Raw genomic sequence first — 12,253 nt, forward strand, 5'->3', positions numbered from 1 at the left:
AGACCAGGCTGGTCTCGAACTCACAGAGATCCGCCTGCCTCTGCCTCCCGAGTGCTGGGATTAAAGGCGTGCGCCACCACCGCCCGGCAAAATAGAACATTTTAAAAGTGTAAAACTTCCTAAAAGACAGTGAAACTAAAACTATTACCACATTGCTTCATAAACACAAAGTACTCATACATAAAAAAAAGTCCTGCATGCAAAAGGCAAAGGCAGAAATTCTAAACATATAGCCATTATAAAAGCAATTTGTGATATATCAGCTACTGATAACATCTATAGAGTTCACTGCTCTGAGTTACCTGCAAGATTGTCAAGCATGAAGTTCAGTAGCTTTCGGGTTCCATCTGGGTCCTGGTATAAGCTCATAATATCCTGTGATAAAGGATTGCCTTAAACAGAAAACAAAAATAAAACGTGACAATTACAATTTCAGGGCATACATTATGTAACAACATACTAATTTCAGAAGCTGAATTTTATTGTTTATCTGTGACACACATCTAAAAAAAATTATATGAATATAAAGAAAAAACTTTAGATAGCCATAAATAATAACTTTAAAAGAGTTATTTCCAGATTTCAGTGCATGAGCCTTAAATCTGCACTTGTCAAAAAGAAATATATACATGTATGTACATAAATACATACATATTAATCATTATTTATTTTGAAATTATCTTATAGTCTACATTATCTTTAAAGATAGACTGCTAAATAAAACATAACCATCCTCCTTAAAAAAGAATGAATAATATCATAAAAAAGATGTCTCAAAAGCCGGGCGGTGGTGGCGCACACCTTTAATCCCAGCACTCAGGAGGCAGAGGCAGGCGGATCTCTGTGAGTTCGAGGCCAGTCTGGTCTACAAAAGCTGGTTCCAGAACAGGCTCTAAAAAGCTACAGAGAAACCCTGTCTAGAAAAAAAAACAAAAAGTCTCAGGCCAGTGCTTGCTTGTTATCAAACCTGAGTTTTATCTGAGTTTGAGCCACAGGAACTACTTGGTAGAAGACAAAAACCAACTCCTGTGACTAAAACATATACCTCCCTTCCACACAAATAGATAAATGTAAAATAAAAAAATGCTTTAAGGAAGAGGAATCCTTGGATTTTTTTTTTTTCGATGCAGGGTTTCTCTGTAGCCTTAGAGGCTATCCTGACACTAATTCTTGTAGCCCAGACTGGCCTCTAATCCATAGAGATCTGCTGCCTGCCTCTGTTTCCCAAGTGCTGGAATTAAAGGTGTGCGCCACTACAAGCTGGCTGGAAAATTTTATTAACACATTACATGAAGAAAACGAGAAGATTTCAAATAAGAAGAAAATTGTTGCCAAGGTAACAAGTAAAATGTGGGAGGAAAATTTTGTTGTAACAGTGATCAAAAATATCTTGAGTATTGAGAAATGTATCAAAACACGTGTAACAGACTGTATAAGTGAAGGAAGCATTGATTAATGGAAACATACAATTCTCTAGCATTCAGACCCAGAAAAGTAAAACTCATCAAAGGTCTAGACATGGAGTTCCAAACTTAAAATAAACCATCAGTAGTTCATTTACCCATCAAAATGCAATTAAAAAAAATAATGACCATGTTAGGAGAATGTATAGTTCTTGGAAATTTCATATATTGCTGAAGTATAAAAAGATGTGTCTATGCTGTAGGTCTGGTTGGCAGTTTTCAGTTAGTTTCAAAGGGGAAAGGGTGATGGAAATGCTCTGTACCTTCATCTGAGTACTGTTTTCAAGCACACGGCCAGTCAAGCTGGATTCTTAAATACTAGGGTACTTTGCAGCATGTCATTGTAACTTATATACCACAAAAGGAAAACTTTGACAGACTTACTGACAGAAAAACTCAAGAAAGAAGGAAAACAGATTCAAGGGAATTACTAAAAATATATAAATGGGTCTCAAAATCCTGAATATCAAATAGTAAAAGATATAAAATTTTAAAAAGAGAGAGAGCTTATACATTAGAGTTCTAGAGGAAAAAAAAAATGAAACCTTTGGTTTCTGCTCCAAAATGTAAAATGAGTGAAAGGTGCAACCAATAACTGGTAATCCAGTCCACTGTCTCATTGCAAGAGTAGCAAATTTATATATAGTTATATATGTATATATAGTTATACATTAGACATAACTATATATACATAAAGATATATAACTATATATAACAAAGTACATATACTCCATACTGACATTTTGTCAAGAAACAGTAACATGTAATAGTGGTGCTTTAAGATTACAATGGAGCTGAGAACATTTTATCACCATGCAATATTGCCTTCTTATCACTGAAGCATTAAGTATTTCTTATTCATTATTCAGGTATTTGTAGTGATGTTGGTATTAAACAAGCCAGTGTTACCAGTTGCTTAAGATTACAGGATATATAATTATGTAGAGTATATAATATTTAATGACAATAAAAACTGTTGCTTGCCCATGTATTACATTATACAAGACTATTTACACAAATTAAAAGTTTATTGTAAAATACAGGCCCTATTACATCATAGCAACTTCATCATTTCGTATTTACCATGTTCTTGGACTGAAGTAAGAGATGAAATAGAGTTCCTAACTTCATCATGTAGGCTTATAAAAATACATTTTAGGGCCAGATGGTGGTGGAACATGCCTTTAATCCCAGCACTTGGGAGGCAGAGGCAGGCGGATATCTGTGAGTTTGAGGCCAGCCTGGGCTGCGGAGTGAGTTCCAGGAAAACAAAAACAAAAACAACAACAAAAAAAATACATTCTATGATAGTCACACAAAGATGAAGTTGCCTAAAAGCGTATTTCTAAGAATATACTCCTTTCTACAAGCAATACATACTCTCTATTTGAGATCTTGAGAAATTTTTCAAACGGCTCCAGCACCCAGAAAGAATTCATTTCAGAAAAAAAAAAGAATTTGATTAAGAAAAATGATTTTTGTTGTCTTTATTTCTGATCCTGCACTGCCAGAAGCTCTTTCAGTTTCATCTCATAAGGGCTAGTTATTATCTGGTCTGTACTGTGTTTCTCTGACTGTTGTCCACAGTTGGGAGGATCTCCTCCCCACATGCTCTAGTAAGAGGGTAGAGAAAACTATTAATGTCAAATTACTGACAAATTTTAATTGTGTGAATAGGGGAGATGGCAGAGGTAGAACAAACAATAGGCTAAACAAATGAAAATCTTGACAATTCAATATCCATAGGGGCTTGAAAACGTTTGTTATTTCCTGGCACTTTAAAAGACCACTCACATGAAAAGGGCTATATATACAGCAAGGAATGAAAAACAGCTCAAGTTCTACCTCTAACCTTGAAACTATGCCCAGTCAGGAAACAAAGCTAACAGACTGTTATAAAGTTCCAACTTAGTAATGAAAGTGTGTTCCAACAGAATCACAAAGCAAAGAAGGAAGATTTATCAGCTCCAGGCATTTAAAGAAAATCTCAAACCCTGAGTAAAGATTTCAGTGCCCACAATACAAAATTACTTTTGAAAGTTCTCTAAAGCAAGAAGAAAAACTGTAACACTAACACATAACCACAGTACAAGGTAAAATTCTGACTTTTGAATTGTTATGTTTACTTAAAGGTGCAGTTATAATAAAAAAAATCTGTAAAACATACAAAGAAATAATAAGTTATGAGCTGAAGAAAGGGAGGAGAAAGCAACAGATAAGGAATTAACAAAGGAAAGAAAACTGCCATCAGTTACTTATGATACTAACAGTCTGACCTTGGGTGGTTCAACTTAACAACTATGTTAAGCTTTAGGACAGTTCAAAAACAGTATGCATTTAGTAGAAACTATATTTCAATTCAAATATTTCATCAGGCTAATAAAATGAAATAAGCAATCTTGTGATAATAGACAGCTGTAACAAATTGCAAATTCCAGGCAGATCCAAGATCATAGGGATTTTCACTGTACTGTGGTTGAGTTCAGTGTAGTAAATAATACTTTCCAATGACAATGGATTTATTATGATGTAATTTCACTATTAAGAAATCAGCTGCATGTGTAATGAGCTTTAAAAATGTGTAAAAAAAAAATCATTGGACGGTGGTGGTACATGCCTTTAATCCCAGCATTCAGGAGGCAGAGGCAGGCAGATCACTGAGTTCAAAGTCAGCATGGTCCACAGAGCAAAGTTCAGGAAAGGCTTCAAAGTTACACAGAGGAAAAAAAAATCTAAAAGCCAGGTATATAATCCCTGGATTTGGGAGGTTGAGACAGGAAGATTACATGCTCAGGGCCATCATGAGCAAGATAATGAGAAATTGCTCAAAAACAAAAATTAGAGGATAATTTCAAATTGACTTTTTTTAAACACCTGAAAAATGTTTTTAAAAACTACAGAAAAAATAAAAAAGAGAAAACAATGAACAACAACAAAATTCTCTAGAATAGCTGAACAACAATCCTGACACCTAGAAGCAAAGGACCACAGGCGAAAACAATATAAGAAACAAAGGCATTTCAGATATATACCATGAAGGATACCAACATGATAGGAATCCCAAAAAGACAGAATAAAAAGGTTAAAGAACTAGGGGCCAAAACCAAGTCAAATTTGATGAAAATCATTAGCATACAAACCCATCAAGCTTACTAAATTTCAAGAAGAATGACAAAATGCAAAAGGTGTAGCAAAACCGTGAAAACTCTAATATAAAAATAGAAACATGAACATATAAAGAATTTTCAAAAGAGGCAGGAAAAGTAAGATACCACAGGCACATCCTCAGTTGTCTGCCTTGCTGTCACGGCTACAAGAAACTCACCTTACCATACAAATAGATTTAAAGTAGGCTTCAACTCTCCACTCTTGCCACTATGTGGAAATAGCTAGATCCAGAGACATTTGAAAACTTCACCTCTCAACTCATCACAACTGAGCCAGCAACTTATTCCATAAGCATTCTTTTTATTTCTTATGTTCTACTATTATTTACTTAATCTTCACTCTTGCACACATAACTCCTGACGGTTTTGCTTGTGATTACTCAGTTAGGCATTAGAACTGTTTTTCATGTTCCTCCATCTACTTTACTAGAAACCATTCTTTACTATTCCCTTCTGCCACATCGTACATACTTCTTATTCCTCCATCTTTTCTTCTTTCTCTCATCCTTATTCCATCCACTTTTTATCTTCCACAGCTTTAACAATCTCAAAAATCTGTGGACAGTGTAATACCAACCCTCCCACCCCAGCTGTTTTACAGACCTCAATTTTGTTTTCTTTTTTAAGTCTAATATTTAATCCTATCCTTACACATCCAACTTCTCTCCAACTCCTTATTTTATCATCTAAAATATGAGAACTCTCTATACCACCACTAGTTGCTTATTCTCCAACAGATACTAAAGCCAAATGGGACTATTGCTATTAACTGACTAATATAACACCTAAATAGTGGTACTCCAAGAAGCTACGGCTGTCCTAGCAGTTAATGTCTTATATAGTTTGCACAGGCACACTGAGTACCTGGACCAAGGAATCTAAGTCTTAATTATACACTTAACTCTACCACATTCAAGTCCGACATGAATACTGCAAATACTTCAACTGAAAGAATGAAAATTAGTAAAATCAAGCAAAGTAATGCAGATACATAAGTAAAAGAAAAAAACAAAACTTCTCGAAATCATTGCTCCTACAATAATAGCATCTACTGATATTGAATGAGATGAAATCTGAGAGAACGCAAGAGGATTGTTGTGTGTGTTCAAAGAAATCAAAGACAAAATAAGTTACCAATTGAGAACACAAAGAAAAGGACATTGTGAGATACCAAAGAATTCAACAGATTAAAAAAAAAAACCACAGAAATAATCAGAAATACTGAACATTAAAAACATACTAAGTCAACCAAAAAAAAAAACAAAAAAAAAAACAAAAAAAAAAAAAAAAAAAAAAAACATACTAAGTCAAATAAAAAGCTCTTGAATGGTCTCAACCAATAGTAAAGATCAAGGAGACAGAATACCTAAGCATGAATCTAAGTAGAACTAGATCCAGGCAGGGATAAAGCTAAAACAGTTAAGAAAGGTATCAGTGGGTCTAAGACATACATGACATTCTGAAACAACCAAATCTATATGAGGCAGACATAGAAGAAAGAAAAGAACCAGTTCATTCTAAAGGAATGGAAACACTTTTTTAAATAATTTTAACAGGAATTTCAGCAGATTTAGGAAAAGAGAGCTTGAAGACAAGGTCAAAGAACTGGAATAATCAAACAACAACAAAGACAAGGAACATAACAACCGGAATTCCAAGGTGTATATATATATATATATGTAAGACTCTGAAAAGACCAAATCTACAGAGAATGAACATAGAAAAGAGGACTCTAAAAGGCACAGAAAATGTTGTTAAAGAAATCATGATGGGAAATGTCCTAGAATAAGAAAAAGAAGTATCAATTCAAACACAGGAGACAGTTAGGATTCCAATCAGGAAAGAAAAAACAAACAAAAACAAGCAAACAACAACAAAATATCAAGAAAAGAAACTCCCTTGATCATGTGGTAAATAAAACACTAAACATAAAAACGTTAAGTTTGGAAACAATAAAAGAAAAACCCAAGTCACACACAGGCCCATCAGAATAAAAGTAATTACTCAACCGAAAACTTAAACACCAGGTAGCCTGGACAGATGTATCTCAAGTTCTGAAAGACAACTGCCAACTCAGATTAATACAGGTATACTATAATAAAGTATCTGCCATCACTGAGGGAAAAATTAAAACTTTATACAATAGCAAAAGCTAAAAGAATTTAAGAATACTAAGCTCTGCAGAAAACACTTGAAGGAATCTCTCAGACTAAAGAGAAAAATTTACAAGGCTATAGGAAATAAATAACACTAGAATAAAAGTTAAGCAAGAGAGGAAGAAGGGCTAAAAAAAACACACTACAGAATCAACAAAGTAACAGGAATCAATACATACCTTTTAAGATTAATTGTGATTATTAATGGTCTCTGAAACTGCTAGAAAAAAAAAGTAGGGAGTACACGTCAAGATATAGATATAGGTAGGAAATTCCTGAATAGGACTCCAATCGCTCAGAAATAATCAACAAACCAGAGCTCATAAAATTAAAAAGCATTGTATGGCAAATGAAACTCTCAATCAAGTGAAGAGATAAGACAGTCTCAGAATGAGAAAATCTTTGCCAGCTATATATCAACACAGGATTAGTATTTAGAATATACAAAGAACTCAAGTAGCAAACATCAAAAAATCTAATTTTAAAAATGGACCATAAAATTAAACAAAGTACTTAAAGAAAAAAAATACAAACGGCTGATAAACATTTTTAAGTGTTCAACACCACCAGACAGTAGGGAATGTGAATTAAAACTACTCTGAGAGGTCAAGACCATGAGAGGTTCATCCACTGAAGCAGTTTACCTGAGCTAATGGGAGCCCACCAACTCCAGCGGACTGGGAAGGAGTAAGCATAGGGCCAAGCTAGTCCCTCTGAATGTGGTTGACAGTTGCATGGCTGGGGCAGACTGAGGGGCCACTAGCAGTGGCAATGGGATTTGTCTCAGCTGCACGTACTGGCTTTTGGGGATCCTATTCTCTTTGGATGTATATCTTGCTTAGCCTAGATGTAGTGGGGAGGAGGCCTTGGACCTTCCACAGGGCAAGGTGACTTGCCCTCTCTTAGGATTGGGGAAGGGGGGAAGGGGGGTGGGGAAGGAAGGTGTGTGGAGGGAATAGGAGGAGGAATTTGGATTGTTATTTAAAAAAAAAAAATCTAATAAAAAAACTACTTTGAGATTCCATCTCACCCCAGTCATAAGGGCTATGAACAATAAAACAGATGGCAACAAATTCTGGCATTAGTGTGGGTTAAGACAAATTCTCACTGTTGGTGAGAATTCAAACTAGTGTAGCCATTATGGAAATCAGTGAAGTGGTTTCTCAAAAGCTGAAAAAAGATCTACAATATGATCAATATACACCACCCCTGCCATGTGGTGGTGGTACACACCTTTAATCCCAGCACTCAGGAGGCAAAGGCAGGTAGGATCTCAAGGAACAGCCAGGACTGTTAGAGAGAAACGCTGTCTGCCACACACACACACAAAACAAAAAAAAACTACATCACTTCTGAGCATATACCCAAAGTAGTCCGTATACTCTTACACCCACATTCATGTTCATTGTTGCCCTAATCGAACAGCTAGTAAATAAATGCTCATCAACTGGTGAACGGATGACAATGTGGAACATATACAGAATGGAATTTTATTCAGCTGTGAAGAAAACTGAAATTAGCCGGGCGATGGTGGCGCACGCCTTTAATCCCAGCACTCGGGAGGCAGAGGCAGGCGGATCTCTGTGAGTTCGAGACCAGCCTGGTCTACAGAGCTAGTTCCAGGACAGGCTCCAAAGCCACAGAGAAACCCTGTCTCGAAAAAAACCAAAAAAAAAAAAAAAAAGGAAAAAAGAAAAAAAGAAAACTGAAATTACAGTATTTGCCGGGAAATGGATGAAACTAGAATACTATAGTAAGTGGGATATCTCAGGCCCAGCAAGACAAACACCACATGTTCCTTCTCAGCTGCAAGACACCCCCCCAACACACACACACACACACACACACACACACACACACACACACAGTCAAAGTCCCAGTAACTAATTATACGACAGCCCTATCAAAATGCTAAGCTCCTCAGACTCGGTCGTATATTTTTAGACTGGTATATCTGAACTGGAGTGTCTGTAGTGGTCAAACTAGAAAGTGCTCATGAGAGGTAGGAGGGAAGGAGAGATCTTCAGGGCAAAGGGATAGACTACATGTGAAGTCTCACTACAGTGAGGCTTAAGTGGGGATGGGGAAGGGATGCTGAGAAGTCAGTTAAGCATAACTAAGGTTATATGAAAAGCCCTTATGGAAATCCACTACTTTGCAAGCTAATTAAACAATATAATTCAAAAAAAAGTTTGAACACAGGTACCCTGTTTGGGTGGATAATGCTTCCCCCAGAAGATATGGATTACTAAAATAAAATTCCAGTGCCAGTCAAGGCACAAACTGGTGGGTGGGGGTGGGGAGAGGCCCCAAAACAACATAATCTGCTGCCATTGCTTTGGTTGCCATGATAATTAACACAAAAAACATTTTGTTTGTGGAACTGGCCTGAAAACATTTTCCCTCATGGCTGGTATTCAGAGTGCTAGAAGATGCAATTCAGGCCACTGGAGGAGAAAAATCATTAATGTTATTACTCAACAGTGTACCCAGAATGTTATAGTATCTACTTGCTAGGCAAAATGTATCCAACTGGTACAATAGAAACATGAAGATTATCGGGGTAACCAACTGCTTTCTGATTACATCTGAGGTCTGCTCTACAGGAGGAAATTCATGCCAGGTACTGTAACCTTGGCCAAATATTACTGTTGCTTTGTTAAGTGGACATTTTATCAAACTGCCTTCTAAATAATTTTGTTTAAGCCTATATATTAGTGTTGTTCACTGCTTTGGCAGAAATGCTCTTTATGTAGCGGGCAACAGTTTGTTATACAGAGCCTCATAACTAGTCGAAGTCTAAGAACACTTTAACTGTTGAGTGCTCAGCATTTACATCAACCCTCTGATATCTAAGACTCAGCAATATCACAGAATGGAGGACAGAAAGATTCTAACAGCTGTAAGACAGGAAGAGTGCGGTAAAATGCTGTCCTCTAAACATGACATGATTGTTACACTTAGGAACTCAGTGTACACAAGATGAAGCCAACAACATCAGTCAACATCCCAGCAAGCAGGCACTAATTAGACTCAGTGGATCCCCATCCCACAAGAAAAAGACAATACAGGAATGTAGGAGGAGGACACACTGAGGGTGTCAAGAGAGAGGAGAGAGGAGCTGGGGGCAAATATAATCAATTGTATACACCATGAAACTGTCAAAAGTAAATTTTTTTAATCAAAGTATTGAGGGCTGAGTGTTGATATTCCATGGAAATGGATACAAGGAGCTACATTTTACAAAAGAATTTAAGTTAAAAATTTACAAAAGAAAATAGATCCATGTTCACCAATGGACAGAACAGGAAGAGATACAACAGAAACATGAGAGTTCTAGTATGCTATAGACCAAATGCACCTAACAGACATTTATAGAATTATCTCAATCTACTGCGGAATATATATTCTGCTCATCAGCACACAGAACACTCACCCAAGATAGCCCATAATATATTAGGGCAAAAACACTTCTCAACAAATTTGAAAAATACAAAATTGTATGTTTTCTCTGACATTCTCTGAAATTGTCATGAATTTCTTTAGGGAAGAACTACAGGAATTGTATGAATACACATAAATTAAAGAACATGTAACTCAAACCTTCTAGTTCCAAAAACTTCAACCTATTGATGAACCAGAAAAAAGCAGAACTTAAACTTAGAAGGTTGAAAGAAATAAAGATGATTTTAAAAAAGAATGCAAAAATAGTAAAAAGATTCACAAATCAAATACTTTAAAATATAAATAAAATCTCATGTGAACTAAAGAAAATAGAAAATCTCAATAAATGAAAAGAGATGAAAAAGGTGCTATTATAAGTGATACCACATAAATATGAATGATCATTGGGAACCTTTATGAATTACTATATGCAAAAAAAACCCCTAAACACATAAAAGCCATGTGTAATAAACTGATAGCAAGCAACAAAATTGACTCAAAATGAGATCAGACCTCTTTCACTAGTCAGAAAAATCAATTCAAAATGGATAAAGAATTTACCATACAAAACTATGATCATATAAGAAAATATAGGATAATTGCTTTGGGATACTAATATAGATAAAGATTTTTGGTATGTGACTTCAAATACAAAAAAATGGGACTACATCTTTTTTTTTTTTTTTTTTGGTTTTTCGAGACAGGGTTTCTCTGTGGTTTTGGAGCCTGTCCTGGAACTAGCTCTGTAGACCAGGCTGGTCTCGAACTCACAGAGATCCGCCTGCCTCTGCCTCCCAAGTGCTGGGATTAAAGGCGTGCGCCACCACCGCCCGGCTTACATCTTTATAAAAACAATCAATACAGTAAAGAGGCAGCCTACAAAAGATTTACAAACTATTAATCTAATAAGGGATTAATATCTAGATAGACTTGTCCCTTGAGCCAAGATATTTGGAGCAGGTCTGCTGACAGCAATAGACACTATTTCACAAAAGAAAACAAAAGTATTTCCAATTATAGATACAATATGCATACAAGACAAAACAATAAGACAATATATAGCCATAAACATTTATCTGAAAATAATTTAAGATAGAGAAAAACTCAAAAATGGCTTAAAATGGCAGGTAATATAGACACAAGTAGACTTTTAAAATATATCAAGATTACAGACACTTTTAATAAAGTACACTTTTTCTCCTTTTTCTCTTTTTATTCAATAGGCAAGTAAATTTAAAAAAAAAAATTAGCTGGATGTGGTAGCACACTGTTAAATAACCAACTGCAATGGACAAGGCCGGAAAATTTAAAGTTCAAGTTGTTTGGTTCCATTTTAGCACTGGTACAGCCTAGCACAACTCAATCATTAACTATTAGAAATTCTCAACCATAATGCTGGAGAGATGACTCAACTGTTAAGAGCATATACTGCTCTTGCAGAGGACCTAGCATCCAAAATGGGCCCCACTCACAACCACCAGTGACTCCCAGTCCAGAGGATCCGGTACGTTTTCTGGCTCCCCTGGACATCGCACTCACAAGCATCAACTTACACACAGGTACGCACAAATACACATGATTACATATTTAATTCCCAATAATCAATCTTATAACTCCAAATATAGTGAAAAAGTATTTTCCAAAGGAACATACACAAGTAATGATAGTTTTACAGAAATATTCTACTGAACTTTTTCAAGGAACAAATTCACTCATCATATTCCAATTGATATGAATTTGCCCAATGGTTTTTGTTTTTCCTTTGCTGTTCTTTAGTTTATTTGTTGTTGCTGCTGCTGCTGTTGTTTTTATGAAACAGAATCTATATATCCCTTACTGGCCTGGAACTTGGTATCTAGACCAGGCTGGCTTAGAACTGAGAGACATCATACCTCTCAAAAGTACTGGTAGATTAAAGACATAAACCATCATACCCTTGCCTTTAATCCCAGCACTCAGGAGGCAGAGGCAGGCGGATCTCTGTGAGTTCGAGACCAGCCTGGTCTACAAGACCTAGTTCCAG

General features: G+C 35.9%; 1 protein-coding gene across 5 annotated transcripts in view; it reads right to left on the reverse strand.

Annotated features, from left to right (window-relative positions):
• Nucleotides 1-12,253, reverse strand: part of Cnot6l (CCR4-NOT transcription complex subunit 6 like) — a 79,272-nt gene that overhangs the window by 34,790 nt on the left and 32,229 nt on the right. For all 5 annotated transcript variants that reach the window (XM_026785047.1, XM_005359519.3, XM_026785049.1 and 2 more), the window contains exon 5: nt 303-392. In XM_026785047.1, coding sequence (XP_026640848.1) covers nt 303-392 — 90 coding nt within the window. The remainder of the gene's footprint in view (nt 1-302; nt 393-12,253) is intronic.

The sequence above is a fragment of the Microtus ochrogaster genome, linkage group LG1, assembly GCF_000317375.1.
Source record: "Microtus ochrogaster isolate Prairie Vole_2 linkage group LG1, MicOch1.0, whole genome shotgun sequence".
In the NCBI taxonomy this organism is placed as follows: Eukaryota; Metazoa; Chordata; class Mammalia; order Rodentia; family Cricetidae; genus Microtus; species Microtus ochrogaster.